The 15,827-nt window shown below is 59.0% G+C and overlaps 4 protein-coding genes across 6 annotated transcripts; 2 read left to right on the top strand and 2 right to left on the bottom strand.

The window, feature by feature from the left end:
- Nucleotides 1–734: 734 nt before the first annotated feature.
- On the bottom strand, nucleotides 735–2,505 carry FAM167B (family with sequence similarity 167 member B). Of its 2 annotated transcripts, none has more exons than XM_080378479.1 (2): nucleotides 2,206–2,505; nucleotides 735–1,333 (listed from the first exon to the last, which is right to left on the bottom strand). In XM_080378479.1, exons 1-2 carry the CDS (start codon nucleotides 2,494–2,496, stop codon nucleotides 1,070–1,072), a joined length of 555 nt encoding a protein of 184 aa, XP_080234605.1. In that variant the 5' UTR covers nucleotides 2,497–2,505; the 3' UTR covers nucleotides 735–1,069. The 2 variants fall into 2 exon arrangements, with proteins under 2 accessions (XP_080234605.1, XP_080234606.1); XM_080378480.1 differs by having other exon boundaries at nucleotides 735–1,330.
- A 940-nt stretch (nucleotides 2,506–3,445) lies between these two features.
- On the top strand, nucleotides 3,446–8,113 carry LOC308060127 (myotubularin-related protein 9-like). Of its 2 annotated transcripts, XM_080378441.1 has the most exons (12): nucleotides 3,446–3,826; nucleotides 4,444–4,667; nucleotides 4,880–4,939; nucleotides 5,215–5,323; nucleotides 5,646–5,771; nucleotides 5,897–6,070; nucleotides 6,191–6,408; nucleotides 6,537–6,698; nucleotides 6,824–6,965; nucleotides 7,065–7,285; nucleotides 7,459–7,610; nucleotides 7,743–8,113. In XM_080378441.1, exons 1-12 carry the CDS (start codon nucleotides 3,680–3,682, stop codon nucleotides 7,904–7,906), a joined length of 1,899 nt encoding a protein of 632 aa, XP_080234567.1. In that variant the 5' UTR covers nucleotides 3,446–3,679; the 3' UTR covers nucleotides 7,907–8,113. The 2 variants fall into 2 exon arrangements, with proteins under 2 accessions (XP_080234567.1, XP_080234568.1); XM_080378442.1 differs by lacking the exon at nucleotides 4,880–4,939.
- Nucleotides 8,114–8,859: 746 nt separating this feature from the next.
- Nucleotides 8,860–13,159, bottom strand: EIF3I (eukaryotic translation initiation factor 3 subunit I). The gene is made up of 11 exons (XM_080378476.1): nucleotides 13,058–13,159; nucleotides 12,757–12,849; nucleotides 12,548–12,635; nucleotides 11,936–12,001; nucleotides 11,411–11,560; nucleotides 11,180–11,307; nucleotides 10,787–10,897; nucleotides 10,308–10,397; nucleotides 9,892–9,965; nucleotides 9,629–9,721; nucleotides 8,860–9,283 (listed from the first exon to the last, which is right to left on the bottom strand). Exons 1-11 carry the CDS (start codon nucleotides 13,058–13,060, stop codon nucleotides 9,202–9,204), a joined length of 978 nt encoding a protein of 325 aa, XP_080234602.1. The 5' UTR covers nucleotides 13,061–13,159; the 3' UTR covers nucleotides 8,860–9,201.
- Nucleotides 13,032–15,783, top strand: TMEM234 (transmembrane protein 234). Its single transcript, XM_080378483.1, has 5 exons — nucleotides 13,032–13,154; nucleotides 13,728–13,879; nucleotides 14,352–14,418; nucleotides 14,600–14,692; nucleotides 15,410–15,783. Exons 1-5 carry the CDS (start codon nucleotides 13,142–13,144, stop codon nucleotides 15,469–15,471), a joined length of 387 nt encoding a protein of 128 aa, XP_080234609.1. The 5' UTR covers nucleotides 13,032–13,141; the 3' UTR covers nucleotides 15,472–15,783.
- Nucleotides 15,784–15,827: the final 44 nt, after the last annotated feature.

Raw genomic sequence — 15,827 nt, 5'->3', positions numbered from 1 at the left:
CACAGCAGGTGCCCCCAGCAAGGGATGGTGGGGAGCGCTCCAAGGTGCTGGGGTGTGCTGTAGCCTCAGGGTGCACATTGGGTTCTTCCCATGTCCTGCTGCTACCCTGGGAAGGAGAAGCAGCCCCCCAAATTATGCCTGGGTCACCTCACATCTTCTTCAGCAGCACTGACAAAAAGGGTTCTACAAAAGTCACATCCTGCAAGCGGCAACTTCTGTTGTAAAGGGTTTGATGTTAATATAGGAAGGGAAAATCTAAAAGCGAACTGCTCTGGTGAGTACCTCCAGGATCCCTCCTGCTCCCGGCACAGTGCTGTCAGGGCTTGGAGACGGGGATGTGGGGCCGCCCAAACTCTGAGCATGGCCCCTGGCACCTCCCGGCATCAAGCCTCAGAAACAACTCCTCCATTCGCAGCCAGTTTGGTGACAAGCATTTCCTGCAGCGATGCAGCCCAAGCACCCATCCGCTGCCAGGGGTGCCCAGGAAGATGCTGGCAACAAGGTCTCCAAAGCAGAGACACTGTCTCTCCGGCATGGCACTTTCCTGCAGCAGAAACCGATGAGAAACCACCCACCCTGTGAGCCAGAGTCCTGGGAGCAGCCAGGGAAGGGGCGATGGCAACACGGACCCCCCTGCCACCCCCACATCCCCCACAGTGAAGGGCTGGGAGCCAGATCTGGAGGCAAAGGCAGGTGCCCAGGGGCATGCAAAAATAAAGAGAAAACATCAGCTCTCGCCTTCACCTCCTTTTATTCCTTCTCAATGGGCTGCACCCCACATTTTTCCACTGTGGTTGACCCCACCATCATTAGGGACAGAGCACTGGGTGCCCCAAAACACCCTGTGCTTGATGGGACTGGTGGCATTGGCATTGCCCCTGGGGCAGGGCTGGCAGCACAGGCTCAGCACCGCCTGCCCTAAGGGGGGGCAGCCCTGGCAGCAGCTCTACAGTCCCCAAGGCATTTGTGGAGGGATCCCTGAGCCCAACCAGGTCTGGATGCACCCATGGGTGCCTGCAAGGCTCCCATCCAGGCTTGGTACTGAGCACTTTGCAGGGTCCTGCCACGCTCAGCAGAGGGAGAACCGTCGGGAGTTGATGTTCATGCGGGTGACGCCGATGTGCTTGAGCGGCGTGGAGAGCAGGAAGGCAGCCTTGGGGGGGATGTTGCAGAGCAGATCCGAGTCTTCCTCACAGCCCTCGAGGCCGAAGGTGGCATCATCCAGCATCTCCTTGTGCTGGTGGCAGGCCTGCTCCACCTTCAGCCGGTGCAGCTGCGCCCGCAGGCGCATCAGCTGCTGTGCCAGGCGCTGGTCCACAGCCTGCATCTCCTGCTGCACGGGGAGGTGGGCATCAGGGCCAGAGCCGGACCGGCCGCTGGGGCAGCTGCCCAGGCAGTGGGGGTGGTGGGGCAGCAGGGCTGCGGCTTGCCCAGGGCACAAACCCACCAGGGACCACATGCAGCAGGGCTGGGGCTTGCCCAGGGCACAAACCCACGGGGGACCACACGCACACGTGGCCCTGGGGAGCCCACACACTGTCCAAGGGCTGGCACATGGTCGGTGCCAGGGTCACAGCCCAGGGTCAGCTCAGGCACCCGTGGGTTTGTACCCGCCTGGCTTTCGCTGCCGGGGTCACCCCATGGAAGTCACCAAGGCTGTGCCACACCAATGAAGTCCACCACAGCCGTGCCACCAGCAGAGCAGGCAGGAGGGGGTGACAAGTGCAGACCCCTGACAGAGCTGTGACCCCCAGCGCTGGGCAAGGGGACAGGGGCAGAGCTGCAGCACCGCAGTGTCACATGTGCCTTGCAAAAATCCACACGCACCGGCTGTGCTGAGCAGAGGAGCAAAGCAGCGTGCCATGGCTGGAGCGGCTGGAGCACCCTGGCCCGGGCACATCCCATCGCTGTTGTGTGAAGCCGGGCTGCCAGTCCTCCCTCCGCACGAAGGAGCCCTGTGGCCCCGTCCCTGCCTGGGGGCTCAGCTCTTGCCCACCCCTCGTGCCTCCGGTCCCTGTCCCTGCCTGGGGGCTCACCCCTCGCTCACCCCTCGTGCCTCTAGTCCCTGCTTTGGGGCTCAGCCCTTGCCCACCCATCCCTGCCTGGGGGCTCAGCCCTTGCCCACCCCTCTTGCCTCCTGTCCCTGCCTGGGGGCTCAGCCCTTGCCCACCCCTTGTGTCTCCCACCCCACCAGCAACTACTCACCAGCTCCATCCTGAGCCACTCCAGCGCCGCCTCCATGGTGGCGAAGCCACAGACGCTGCCATCCTGCTCATCCTCAGGGTGCCCAGGGCCCTGCCGTGCCCCCCACGTCCCCCCGGGGGTCCGACTGCACCAGGGCTGCCCCCTCACCCGGGCTTCCCACTCCAGGTAGGAGGGTCTCCGTGTCTGCAGCTTCAACTTGGCCGCCAGCGCCTTCACGCCGTCCAGGCTCTCCTGCTCCCAGGTGGGCTCCTCCTCGCCCAGCTCCTTGAACTTCAGCTGGCCGAAGGGCATGGCAGCACCCTTGGGACCCCCCCCCCCCCAAAGCCCCCAGGTAGACAGAGGTTCTGCCCCCTGCACCTGCAGAGTGAGGAGCACCCTGGCCACCAGCACCCCCAGGACGATAAGGGTTGGGGATGTCGAGGGCAATTCCAACGGGCAGGAACTTTCCTTATCCAGAGGAGCGCAAAGGAGGGGTTATTTGGGTTTGTTCGTTTTGGTTTCTTTTTTTTTTTTTTTTCTTACTGTTGTTTTTTCCTTTTCTTGTCTTTTTTAGCATTATTGTCTCCAGCTGGGAGGAGTCTCCCCGTTTCCCTGGAGGAAGCCTTCACCGGGACACACTGGCAAGGAGGAGCGGGGATGATTTATCCCCGGGCGAAGCCGCCCTCTCGCACCGGGGGGGGCCGCAAAAACAGCCCAAGGACGGAAAAAGAAACCGGGCGGGGGGGGGGGGGGGGGGGACGGGGCGGGACACGGGGCGAGGAGCCGGGGGGCAGCTGGTGTCCCGCATCCCGGCCGGGCCCTTAAGGTGGAACCGAGTCAGGATCTGGCCGCTCCCCCCCGTCCCCCCCCCTCGCCGCCCTGCCCGGTGCTGCAAGCGCTGCCCGGGGCGGGCCGGGGGCAGCGTGGGGGGGTTACGGGACTGGCCCGCGCCCCACCGGCGCCGCCTGCCCCGGGGACAGCCCCCCCCGTCCCCGAAACCCTGCGTGCAGCGCCCCTGCTGCGCTGCCAGCCCCCGCGTGTCCCTCCCCACGCCCCCTGCGTGTCCCCTCGCTGTCGCACCCCACGCGGTGACCCCCCCTTCCCCCCCCCCAGCCCGGGAGACCATCGCCCATCCCGGCCCCGCCGGCGGAGCCGCCCCGGGCCGGGCCACCTTAACCCCGACATCCGCCGGCCCCGCCGGCCCCGCCGGGTGTGCGGTCCCAGCTCGCACCCCGGGGTCCCCGCTCGCACCCTGGGGTCCCCACTCACACCCCGGGGTCCCCGCTCGCACCCTGAGCTCTCCTGCTTGCACCCCGAGATCCCTGCTCGCACCCTGAGCTCCCCTCCCCATGCCCTCTGAGTGCACTCTTCGCACTCTGAGGTCCCCTGCTTGCACCCCAAGGTCTCCCGTGCACCCCACAGTCTCCCGCTCGCACCCCGAGAGCCTTGCTTGCACCCCAAAGTCCCCCACTTGCACCCCAGGCTCTCTGCTTGCATGCCGAGCTCCCCTGCTTATACCCAGCAGTTTCCTGCTTGCACCCTGAGATCCCCGCTTGCACCCCGAGGTCACCCCATCTCCCACTTGCACCCCAACATCTCCCACTCGCACCCCGCGGTCCCTGCCTGCACCGAGCCCGAGCAGGTAAGCACTGGGGTGGCCACAGCAGGCACTGCTGCCAGCTGCTCACCCTCCTCCTCCTCCTCCTCCTCCTCGCCCAGGGCACTTGGCTCCATCCCCAGGGCCACGGGGGGCTGTGGGTGCAGGCAGAGCCCCCCAGCACCCTGGGAGCCAGGTTCAGGCTGTGCTGGGGTGCTGGCGGTGCTCAGCACCGTACAGCCCGGGCATGGCAGGCCCCATGGCGGGCAGCGAAGGACCCCGAGCTGCTCCCTGCAAGACAGCGGTTGCAGTGGCACCAGCTACCACCCCCCACCCCCCCCACCCCCCGCATGCAGCACAGCTGGCGTGGGGTGCAGGGTACCCAGCTTGGGGTCTGGGCACTGCTGGGGAGCCTGGCACCAGCTCAGCCCCCTCAGCCAGTGCCTCAGTTTCCCCATCTGCAGTGACAGCATTGCTGGGGGAGGAAACATGGCACTCCCCGCATTTTGCAGCGAGGAAGCTCTGTAGGCTGTAGGTGACAATGTAAACACGAAGAGGGGGGTGAGGCTATAGGGCCCCGTGTGACGCAGAGGGAAGAGGGTTTGCGGGCTGGGCTGTCGCTGCAGGATTTCCCCTTTCTCCCTCCGGCCTTGCGGCAGCAGGTCCTGTGCCTGGCTGCCAGCACCGCCATGGAGTTCTCCGAGCTGATCAAGACGGCGACGGTGGAGAGCGTGCTGCTGTCGTGCGTGGGGCTGCCGGCCGTGAAGGGCACCCTGTGCATCACCAGCCACCACCTGCTCCTCTCCTCCTGCCCCGGGGGGGACAGCCAGCCCGGCACCCTGGAGCTCTGGCTGCTCATCCGCAACGTGGATGCCGTGGAGAAGAGGTGGGTCTGTCCCCACGGCTGTCCCTGCGGTCCTTTCTATCAGTGTCACCCCTGCCTTAGCTGGAGGAGATCCCCCACTGCTCTCCCGGCGGCAGGGCACGGGCACCCCATGGCGCTGCCTGCTGAGCCTCGTCCCTCCTCTTCCCCATGGCCCACGCCGGGCGACGCTCGCGGCACCGGCCATTGACCTCCTCTTCTTCTCCGTGCCTCAGAGTGCAGAATTTAGGCTGGTACCAGCCCCCCCGGACTAATGACTCCCCACGAGACACCAGGTTTGGCTTTTAATGCTCTCTCGGCTCTGCTAACCCAGCTGGCAGCACCCGGCTTTGTGCTAACCACCGCCGTGCCCACCGGGCCCCAGGGAGATGCTGGAAATCTTGGCTTCAGACAGGCGAGCCCCCGGTGCCGGATGAGAGCCAGCGATCCCGCACCGGCACAGCCCTTTTGCTTCGCCCCGCTTGGCTCTCCCGGGGGGAGAGGGCAGCTCGGCGCTGTCTCTGCGTACATGGACCTACAGCTGGTCCTGAGCCCCCCCTGCCTCCCCCAGGATCGCTGGCTCCTCCGGCACCATCACGCTCCGGTGCAAAGACCTGAAGGTGCTGCAGCTGGAGATCCCGGGCATGGAGGAGTGTCTCAACATCGCCAGCTCCATCGAGGTGAGCTCCCGGAGCCTTGCCCAGGGTGCAAAGGGTTGGCAGGGGAAAGCGGCCGCCTGCAGTGTTTGCTCTTGGTCTGTCATTAACATGGGTAAACACTCTGCTCCCGGGCCGGGCAGCGTTGGCACCGGGTGCCAGCGGGGCTGCTGGTGCCAGCGCCTGCCCCCCCAGCCCTCGCTCTCGGCTGGGATGTGGCCAGGAGTAGGGAACAGACCCAGGGTTTGCAGAGCCCTGGGGACATGGTGGGGACTTTCTGAGCCACCTCTGTGCTCTGATCCGCACCCCCTGCCCGTGACCAGCTCCACCTTTGCTCTCGCTCCAGGCTCTCTCCTCGGTGGACTCCGTGATGATGATGTACCCATTCTTCTACAGACCCCAGAGCCTGAAGCTCGAGGAAGGATGGCACCTTTTCCCTCTCGAGCAGTACTTCCAACGGATCGCCTCACAGGTGAGCCTGGAAGGGAGGGAGACGGCTGGGCTGGGGGCAGAAGCGACTCCCCCCCACCATGCTGGGCTGCCCACTGGGGCTCACACAGCCAAGACGGCACCCAAGGCAGCCCCCCTCCCCCCCAGACAAGCCAGTGGCGGCTGAGCGATGTGAACCGTGATTTCACCACCTGCCCCACGTACCCTCCCACCGTCATCGTGCCGGCAGCGGTGGACGATGACACCTTGCAGAAGGCTGCCCGTTTCCGGCAGGGCGGGCGATTCCCCGTCCTCAGCTATTACCACTGCAAGAACGGCACCGTGAGTCCACCTCCCTGTTCTGCCCCTTGTCTCCTCTCCCACCACTGCCAGCCCTGGGGTGGCTCTAAGCCCCCCAACCCCACAGGGTCCCCCCACTGCCCGCTGGCCCTCACCCCGCAGGCGATGCTCCGCAGCAGCCAGCCACTGACGGGCCCCAACCGAAAGCGCTGTCGTGAGGATGAGATGCTGCTGGGGACCATCCTGGATGAGGGGGAGCGAGGCTTTATCATTGACACGCGGTCGGCCCAGGCGGCGAAGCAGGCTCGGATGATGGGGGGGGGCACGGAGCCCAAGTCCTCCTACCCGCAGTGGAGGAGGCTGCACCGGCCCTTGGAGAGGTGAGGGGCTGTGCTGAGGCCTGGCGCTCTCGTGACATGGGTGGTCACACTGCCCTGCTGATGGCATGGGGACTCCAGCCCCCTGCAAGACTCACCAAGCCCCTGACAGCGCTCTCCTCCCCTCCCAGAGGCCGCCCGCTGCAGGAGAGCTTTATTAAACTGGTGGAAGCCTGCAATGACACCTCAATCAACATGGACCGGTGGCTGAGCCGGCTGGAGAGCTGCCGCTGGCTGAGCCACGTCAAGGCAGCCCTGAGCACAGCCTGCCTGGCCGCACAGTGCCTGGACAGGTAAGGGGGGGGCTGCTGCCCCACGGCCCCCTCTTGCCCCCTTTCAAAGCTCTCAACACAGCACGAACCTCGGGCATCACCCCGGGCTCACCAGCATCGCCCCAACTGTCCGCGCTTGCCCGCAGGGAGGAGGCCAGCGTGCTGGTCCACGGGGCGGAGGGGACGGACACGACGCTGCTGGTGACGGCGCTGGCCCAGGTGATCCTGGACCCGTCCTGCCGCACGCTGGCAGGCTTCCAGGGGCTGCTGGAGCGGGAGTGGATTGAGGTGAGACCAGCAGTCCCAAGGGGGCTGGGGACCCCAGCCTGGCTGGGCACTCCCCCCACTCCTCTTCACCCCAGTTATTCCCCCTCGGGGGTCCCACAGGCTGGCCACCCCTTCCACCTCCGCTGCGCCCGCTCTGCCTACTCCCACGCCCGGCTGAAGCAGGAGGCGCCGCTCTTCCTCCTCTTCCTCGACTGCGTGTGGCAGCTGAGCCGCCAGTTCCCCTTCTCTCTGGAGTTCAGTGAGCATCTCCTCCTCACCCTTTTCGACAACGCCTACGCCTCTGCCTACGGCACCTTCCTCTGCAACAACGAGAAAGAGAGGCAAGTGGGTGGGAAGCGGGGACAGCACTGTCCCTTAGGAGCAATGCCGCGGTCACCACTGTGCCCCTGGCGCAGACCCTGTCAGATGGGGCAGAGTGAAGCCCTCCCGGTCATAGCCTGGGTAACCCCAGGCCCCCTGGGAGGAGCTGAAACGCTTCTCAACTCTCTGGCAGGTGCCTGTGTAAAGTGAGGGAGAGCACGCATGCCCTCTGGGCCTGGCTGAACCAACCTGGGGAGAAGAAGAAGTACCTGAACCCCCTCTACTCGCACAACGCCCTGGTCATCTGGCCCTCTGTCGAGCCCCAGAGCATCCAGCTCTGGCAGGGTGAGCTGGGTCCGGTGCCCTCCAAACCCACCTTCAGCTCTGAGCTGGGCTGGGTGAGGGAATGCTCTGCTTTTCCCTCTCTCGCCAGGGCTACGGCACAGCTGAGACAACACACAGCCCCTTCTCTCCTAGGTTTATTCTTCCGATGGATCCGTTCATCCCAGTACCTGGACGAGGCCTGGGCAGAGGTCCAGCGGTTAGCAGAGGGGGGCGACCCCCCAGTCAAGGAGAGCGTGGAGAGCAGGTTGAGCCGGTCCCTCTCTGACCCCGCTGCCCAGACAGAGAACGGAAGATGAACGGCAGCGTGGGCAATGCGGTAATCCAGTCCCCACGGGCTGCCGGGCCAACGCGACACTGCAGCTTTCCGCAGGAAGCGCTGTGCAGGACACAGGCCCTGCGGAGCCTGGAGGAAAACTCCAGGATGGGGTGGACAGACCCTTTTTGTAGCCTCTGGGCTGCACAGACTGAGCTTGTTTCAGTAAAGTGGTCTCTCTCACAGCCCATATCTGCTTTCCGCGCTTACGTCGGGGCAGGAGCAGCCTGCTCCCTCCCCAGCGGGATTTCACCTGGACCGCTGGTGGAGAAGGCAGCGGGAGGTCGATGTGCCCAGCAGCATCAGCCTCTGGCAGCTCCCACCACGGCGTGCCAGGCTCACAGCCCCTGCCCGGCTGCCAGGCACAGTCAGCACAGCAAAACCGAAGCAGCAAAACACACTAAAGTCACGAGGCCCCCTCCACAAAGGGCACGCTGACTGCAGTTCATGTGTTGCATCAGCCATGAAATCATAGAATTTCTCCAAGCTGGGAGCCAGCCCAGGAAATCTGCCCTTGAACCCAGTTTCGGGGAAGGAAAGAGATACAAACCACCCCTCCGGACAGACAGACACAGGGCGACAGGGCTGGAAGGATGAGGATTTGCAACACCAGCGTACTAGCGCAGGAAATAACTGTTTCATGAGGAAAGCTGGCTCAGGGTCAGTCCAGCAAATAAACAAAGCACCAGAACTGGGTGCGTGTGTGTCATCTGGAAAACAATGACTGGCTGCTGCGCTTCCAGCCTGTTCACACTTCAGGGCTGGACCCGAACGACAGCTGCAGATCCTCCCCGGGAAAGAGTTAAGCTAGGGCGGACAGAGGCACTGTCTGCCCATGGGTGGGGAGCCAGGCACCACCAACAGAGCCAGGAAAGCAAAGCACTCAGGTTAATTCTGTTCCAGCCCCCAAAAAAAAGCCAAACCAAAATCAGAGTTGCTTTTCCTTGTGTTTATAAAAGATTTCTGTTTATTTCCTGATGATCTTTTTTCTCCCCTGATATATAAATATGCCCAGCAGGGCAGGAAGTCAGCATATCCCCAGGGGCAGGCAGGCAGCCAGCCCAGCTCCCTCCCTTGCCTTCCCTCTACCTCCGGTGAAAGCCAGTCCTGCCCTTTGGAGCCGGTTGGGTTTCTAGCTCCCCACCTTCACACAGCCCCCCGAGTTTGCTGCTAACTGCTTCCCGCTGCCTCCTGCGGAGTGGAGTAACTTCAGGCCTTACAACAGTTCTGTGCAGGAGTCGATGGACCGCAGGAGGGAAGAGGAGGGGAAGTCCTCCTTTAAGCTTCAAATTCAAACTCAAAGTATTGGGGATCGAAGTAATGGATGCGAACGTAGCCATCCTCACCCCCGCTGCTGTAACTACAGGAGGAAAGACAAAGATAAAATCACTGATGTTGTCAGAACCTCGCTGCCTCCAGGTTTATACCAAATAGTGGTGAGGTTTGTTCTCACAATGCCCCCCAAAATCTGATAAAGGAGTCACAAGACAAAACAAAACAATCAGTGATGCAGCCAAGCTGTGCAATAGGGCCTAAATGAACCCCCTGGTCAGCCTGGGGGAAGGCAGCAGGGCTGGAATGGGAGAATTAAGGAAGGTGCTTGCTCCATTCCCACTGCAGAGCTCCTGTGAGCCTAGCCACATCCTAACCAACAGGTGGGCCTGGCTTGACTGGGGCACCCTGCAAGACCCACAGAGATCCTCACCTCTTCCCATCGGGGTGAAATGCAACGCTATTTATCGGACCAAAGTGACCCTTCACTCTGCCAAACTCTTCTTCAAAAGCCAAGTGGAAGAACCTGGGAGAAGGAAGATTTAAATTACCTCAGGAAGTTGGGAGTTTGGTTAGGGACACAATCAGGGGTTCCTCAAAAAAGGTCTGCAAGTTTAATGATGCAAGATGCTCTGAGAAGAGAACCCTGGGCTGTCAGGAGTGAGGATTCAGCCCTGCCAGAGGAAAAGGACCAACCTTGCCTCAAATTTTCCAATCCTGGTGGAGGTTGTGGTTACATCCATGGCCTCTTGCCCACCACCAAGCACAACCTGCAACGGACAGAAGCCACAACGCTTCAGTGCTGCTCACTCCACACGCTCAGCAGGAGCCAGGAGAGGAGGAAGCCAAACTTTGGGGAAGCCTCCTACTAACCCAGCAGATCCCGCAAACTCATGAGCAGGCCTGACTCCAGCCCCACGAAGTTCCCACCTCCCAGACACATCTGAAGATCAGAGGACACAAAGCTTTGTTCCCTGCACCAGACTGCAGCAAAGCTCCCCAGACCCATTCCACAGTGATGTTTTTTTCTAGCTGAGCTGGTAACACTCCGTATTCCAGCTATCTGAGGCAAGTCACAGTAAAATCGTGACAACGAGCGAGCTCATTCTTACGTGATCAAAAATGGGGGAGAGTGCAGCAGAGTTCACCGGTCGCTCTGTCCGGAACGTCTTCAAATGCTCGAGTGTCGTGCAATCAAATAGCTAGGAGGCAAAAGGGAGAAATTTATTCTGCAGGAGGGCCGGCAACCCAATTAACTCGCACAAATCTGGCTGCTAGGCCTCACCTGGGCAGATGTTACCCCTACAGTTGCTCATGGGCACCCAAATCCCAAAAATATTTCCCCAAAATACTGACCTAAGATATATCTCGCCTCTATCACTTTTTGGAGGTAGCACACTGCAGACATATTTTGGCAATGTTGTTTTCAATACTTGGCCGTTAATTCCACAGGGTGCATCTCCCCTTTCACACCAAACTTTCCCCTTACTCAAATTTCTAAGGAGCAAACCTCTGCAATAGCCACGTCTCCGAGCAAAAGTCCTGCAAGCAAATATCAACAGTCCCCTGCATTTCTGGTGGGAGGCCTCACCTTGGCCGTGTTGTCCTTGGAGGCAGTGATGAACATGGTCATGTCCCTGGAGGTCTGAATATCGTTGATTTGCTTGGTGTGCTCCTTGATGTTTGAAAGCTGCTCCCCTGACTGAAGGGTGAAGAAGGCAGTTTCAGCGTGCTGGCAGGCAAAGTGAGTGTACATGCGACTTCCCCATTAAAAGAAAATGTAGGAGATGTCACTGTCAGCTGCAGGGCAGATGTTGGTACGTCGGCCTTGCTCAAGGGAGCCGCATATTTTAACTATCCTTCCATAAGGCTGCTGGTTCGAGCCAAAAAGGCCATATTCTGTCCCATGACCACACCAGGAATGCTGTGATATCCTCCCCCAAGCACTGCTGCCCGGGGAGATGCTGTTCCTTATCAGACTGACCTTGGCACTGAACTGGTTCAGCTCTCCGCTCTCATGTCCTGCGATGATGAACTCTCCCAGAGGGCCCCACACAGCACTAGTGATTTTGGAGTCACTGCAGGGAATTTTCATGTAAGGCTCGTTGTTCTCTGCAGGAAGGAAGGAAGGAGACAGAGAGACACAGTGACACTGGCTCCAGCAATCAACACTTCCCCTTATTCCCTGGTGCCAGTGCTGGCCTGGGTTCCTCACCAATCTGGCTGGGGTCCCGGAGATCAAAGAAGCTCACGAAACACTGATATCCCATCTGCTTGTCCGTGGAAAACATGATGATGTTTCCTCCGAAGTCGAACCCACACGTCCTCACCGCTGAGCTTGTCTTCACTAGAGCGAGCTGCTTTCCTGAACGCAGAGTAGAAAACGACACTTCACTGGGTATTTGATTGCAAGGTTAATGACAAAGATCAGCTGAACGGCAGGGTCAGGGGGAGGATGAGAGCACTGGGCGCAGCTGACAAGCAAGTTTGGCGACCTGCAAGCTCTCACTGCACATTTTGACTACTTGGGTGGTAAAGTAAGTCAATTCACTACATATTCACCAGAAACCAGGCACATACACAAACCCTGTCCCCTCCAGCAGTCCAAGTTAGGATTCAGACCTCTTTCAGGGGGATGAACAAGCACGTGTGTATGCTGCCACCACGTCCTGCCAGTTTAGTGGACTTCACAGCAGGACAAAGCTGGGACACAAACGCAGCTGTGTGGGAAAAGTCTTACCTGTTTCACAGTCCCAGAGCCGACAGCTGTTATCTGCAGAGCCAGTGAGCACATGTCGTGTGTCCCCTACGTCACCGGTTAAGGAATATCAGTATGTTCTCAGCCCCAAAAGCTGCTGTCTAGATACCATGGGAATACTTATAAACACAAGTAAGAAGCCCTATCAGATATTGGGCAACATCCATTCCAGGACTAACAACACTCCAGTGCAAGCAGACACAGAGGCTAAGTGTTCCCATTACAAAATCCACAATTTTCCTTTTGAAATGTTAAAGAAAAAGGCTCCAGCTGTTGCATTAACGCACCCTTTGGAGACCAAAGACCTTGTGCAACTCAAGGCACCTTCCCCAATCTCCCAGGGCCACAACAACAAAAGCAGTGATGCACAAATGGGGGCAGATGGGGCACACTGAATGTGTTATTCCAGCCTGGGGGAAAAAAACAGTACCCAGAAGACAGAGTAAGTGAAAGACAGCGGAAGAGTTCAATGCACTGTATTGTCCCCGTGCTCCTCTTCAAGAAAAAACAACACAGCAGTTGGGAGGAATCACCTCAAGTGAATCACTGTAAAGAAAAATCCGGGACAAACTGGTTTCTACGATCAAAGGATACAGTCTGCATCCACACACCAGACGGCTCCTGTGTGGCCATTGTAGGTACCCAGCCTCTCTCCATTCACTGAATACCAAACGTTGACAATCTGGGAGAAGAAAACAAGCCAGCACCCCTCTTACCAGCCGGATTAATTAACGCGACTGATTAATTACCGCGGTGAGGGTTAGCTTTCAACAGGGGAGGGGAGCAGGGCCCGCCGCACTCACGGGATCCTTGGCCACGGTGAAAAGCAGGTCTCCCTCGCGGTTGTACTTGATTTGCGTGATGGAGCGCTCATGGCCCTGCAGCAGGATCGGCTTCTGCGAGGGGGGAGACACCATTTAATGCTTCAGGCCAGACGCGGCCGAGGCCGCCGGGACGGGGATCCAGGGCCGCGGGGCCGTGGGGGGCGGCAATCCGCCGCCCCCCACGGCCCCGCGGCCCTGGATCCCCGTCCCGGCGGCCCTACACCGCCCGGTCACCAGTCACTACCCGAAAAACAGCCCCCGCTCCATCCCCTCTCCTCACCATGGCGGCAGCGCTGTGGCGAGAGAGCCGCACTGGCACTTCCGGGTCAGAGGGCGCGCAGAGCGGAAATACGTCACCGTCGCTATGGCGCCCGTGGGTGAGCTTCCGGGGCTGAGGGGAGAGCGCTGCTGGGCGGGGAAGGGTCGGCCCTGAGGGGAGTAGAGGGGGTTTCTCTTAGGAAGGGAAACAGCCACCGCTTTTGTGGGGGTCTTCCCTGAGGGGGGATGTGGCTCTGGGCTTGGGTTGCCTGTGAGGCGTTCGCTGAGGGGAGAGCGTGGCCGTAGGCCGGGCCTGCAGCGGGGCCTTCCCTGAGGGGGGATGTGGCCATGTTGGCTGGCTCTGCTGCTTTCCCTCGGGGGAGTGTGGCCGCAGGCCGGGCCCTGCTAGGGGCCTTTCCTGAGGGGGATGCTGCAGCAGGCTGGGCTTGCTGCAGGGTGTTTCTCTGAGAGGGATGCGGCAGCAGGGCCTGAGTGGGGACCTTCATGATGGGAGACAGCAGTGAGCTGGGCTGGGGGAGGCTGTTCCTGCTGGGGGGTGGCAATGAGCCTGGCCAGGCCCTCTGTGGGGAGATGAGGACAGGTTGACCCGGTGCGGGCCCTCTCAGGGTGGTGATGGCAGGGCTGGTGTTCCCCTGGGGCCATCAGGCCACTGAGCTCAGGCTGTGCCACAGGAGAGGCAGTGGTGCTGGTGCTGGTGGCCGTGCTGTGGGGCAGCACCGGGCCGTTCCTGCGCACAGGTGCGGCGGGGCTGGAGGAGGTGCAGTGCCAGGGCCGCCTGCAGCAGCTGCTGGCTGAGATCCGCTTCCTGGGCCTCAACTACAAGGTAAGACTTCGTCTGCTTCCTGGGCCTCAACTACAAGGTGCAACTTTGTCCGGGCTCTGGGGCCAGGGAGGTAGGAGGGTGTCAGGCTGCCTTTGGGATCACTCCTACCTCTTTACTTCTGGACTTGATACTTAAATATTCTATTTATCATCAGAATTCTTTAACCTCAGTAATATTTCATTTAGTTGCCTATAGCGCTGCCTCTTCCTGTGCAGAACTGAGACCGCTTTTGCAGGCAGCAGGTCATTAACCCTCATATTTTGCATGAAATAACCACAGTCTGCCTTCTGCAGGCTGGGGAACTAAGGCATTGAGCAGGTTGTGACTAGCAGCGGAATCACTAGAGTGCCACATTGCTGCTGCCAAACACAGCACAGTGCGAGTGGGTCTGGGGTCCTTCATTGCCCACTTACTGGGGGTGCGCATGGTGGGTTTGCAAGCAGCAATTGACAGGCTCATGTTCTTCCTGCAGTACATGGTGCCATTTCTGCTCAATCAAGGTGGATCTCTCCTCTTCTACCTCACCTTGGCATCAGCAGGTTAGTTCTCGTTGCTTTTCTGGAGTGGGTTATTTGGGATTTTGGGAGGATCAGTGCTATTGATTAGTCTGGCGATTCAGCTAAACATCAAGCAGCTGTCTTGCCATAATCACAAAACAGTGTCTTACAATGTGTACAAGATTATCCATTTGTGAACTGTGTTAAAACTGTTCAATTTCAGATATGTCCCTGGCAGTACCGCTCTGTAACTCCCTGGCTTTGATAGTCACGCTGGTGACTGGGAAGATTCTGGGAGAAGACATTGGTGGTAAAAGTAAGTCACACTTCAAACACATCATCTCCTACATCTATTTGCTGACTTAATAGTTTGGGCTACCCTCTGGTTCCTGAAGAACAGCAAATACCCACCAAGGGCTTTAACTAGTTAAGCAGCAGTTCTTGCTACAGAACCCAAAAGGGAAGTGAAATGGACTTGTGGGCAGGGTTAGTAAATGTGAAGATAGAACTGGCTGTTCTAAGCTAACAGAGCTTAGAGGCCTGAGCCTTTACCTAACTAGTTATTTAACTGTAAGAGAAGCACTAAATAATATGCCCACCATGGAAAAAGAGCATCCCATAAGCCCCCAAATGTTAATACCCATCCTTTCCTTCCCTTACATCCTACAGTAACATTACCCTGCTCAGAAAGTGAGAAAATGGCAGGAAACTTGAAAACTTAAGAACACCAGGAGCCAGCGCAACAGCTGTAGGAATACACTAAAGCCTTTCTTTGTTGTTTAAGCCTGGTTCTTGCTAGCCAGATATACATCAGCAGCAACATTTTCTTACAAACATGCTTTGCTCAATGTACATGGGCAGTCCAACCATCCAACCCCTTCAGAACTCCTCTGGTCCAGGTCATATCTGTCTAGACATTTATGCTGTCCTGTTTACCATGGCATCTGAGCACGCTGTATTTAGCAATGAGATGATCTGAGTGACTGGCATTGAATTGTGCATGTTCCCAGTATATTGTTTTTCATTTCTATAGGGGTTGCAGCAGGAATGCTGCTCACAGTCCTTGGAGTCATGCTCTGTGTCGCTGGTTCATGAACGAGACACAGTGAGCAGCAGAGGAAAAGAACCTGTTCAAAGGTAACCGCCCATGGCCGGAGGTGGAGCTTCTGGCTCAGCAGCAGACCCTTTGGCTCAGTTGCACCCAGGAAGCTGTATTTCGACACATGGGTGTCAAAAAGCGTGGACCGTATTCCCTGAGCACCAGGGTGGAACAAGGCCTGGTGCAAGGACATCTTATTTAATGTCTTGAGTTAAGGAATTTTTTATCTGTGGGTGTTTCAAGGAAAGGATGGTCGTCTTGTTCAGTGCTGGAGGGATAATAAATGATTAATAAATCATTCAGCGTGACTTTCTGGGCCTAACTGATATTTGTATAGAAGGGATCTGTTTAG

This window comes from Falco punctatus, assembly GCF_963210335.1.
Source record: "Falco punctatus genome assembly, chromosome: 3".
Taxonomy (NCBI): Eukaryota; Metazoa; Chordata; class Aves; order Falconiformes; family Falconidae; genus Falco; species Falco punctatus.
The sequence above is the reverse complement of the archived record's forward strand: the minus strand, read 5'-3'. Positions and strand labels throughout refer to the sequence as shown.

Bases quoted from the DNA above. Each gene is read 5' to 3' on its own strand.
- FAM167B (XM_080378479.1), bottom strand. From the start codon at position 2,496: ATGCCCTTCGGCCAGCTGAAGTTCAAGGAGCTGGGCGAGGAGGAGCCC. The intron at 1,334-2,205 runs GTGAGTAGTTGC...CTCCCCGTGCAG, and splicing joins AGTGGCTCAGGATGGAGCTG to CAGGAGATGCAGGCTGTGGA.
- LOC308060127 (XM_080378441.1), top strand. From the start codon at position 3,680: ATGCCGAGCTCCCCTGCTTATACCCAGCAGTTTCCTGCTTGCACCCTG. The intron at 5,772-5,896 runs GTGAGCCTGGAA...CCTCCCCCCCAG, and splicing joins TCCAACGGATCGCCTCACAG to ACAAGCCAGTGGCGGCTGAG. The intron at 6,071-6,190 runs GTGAGTCCACCT...CTCACCCCGCAG, and splicing joins ACCACTGCAAGAACGGCACC to GCGATGCTCCGCAGCAGCCA.
- EIF3I (XM_080378476.1), bottom strand. The intron at 12,002-12,547 runs GTATCCTTTGAT...CCGGTGACGTAG, and splicing joins CTGGTGTGTGGATGCAGACT to GGGACACACGACATGTGCTC. The intron at 9,966-10,307 runs GTAAGAATGAGC...TGTCCGTTGCAG, and splicing joins TCTCCCCCATTTTTGATCAC to GTTGTGCTTGGTGGTGGGCA.
- TMEM234 (XM_080378483.1), top strand. The intron at 13,880-14,351 runs GTAAGACTTCGT...TTCTTCCTGCAG, and splicing joins TCCTGGGCCTCAACTACAAG to TACATGGTGCCATTTCTGCT. The intron at 14,693-15,409 runs GTAAGTCACACT...TCATTTCTATAG, and splicing joins AGAAGACATTGGTGGTAAAA to GGGTTGCAGCAGGAATGCTG.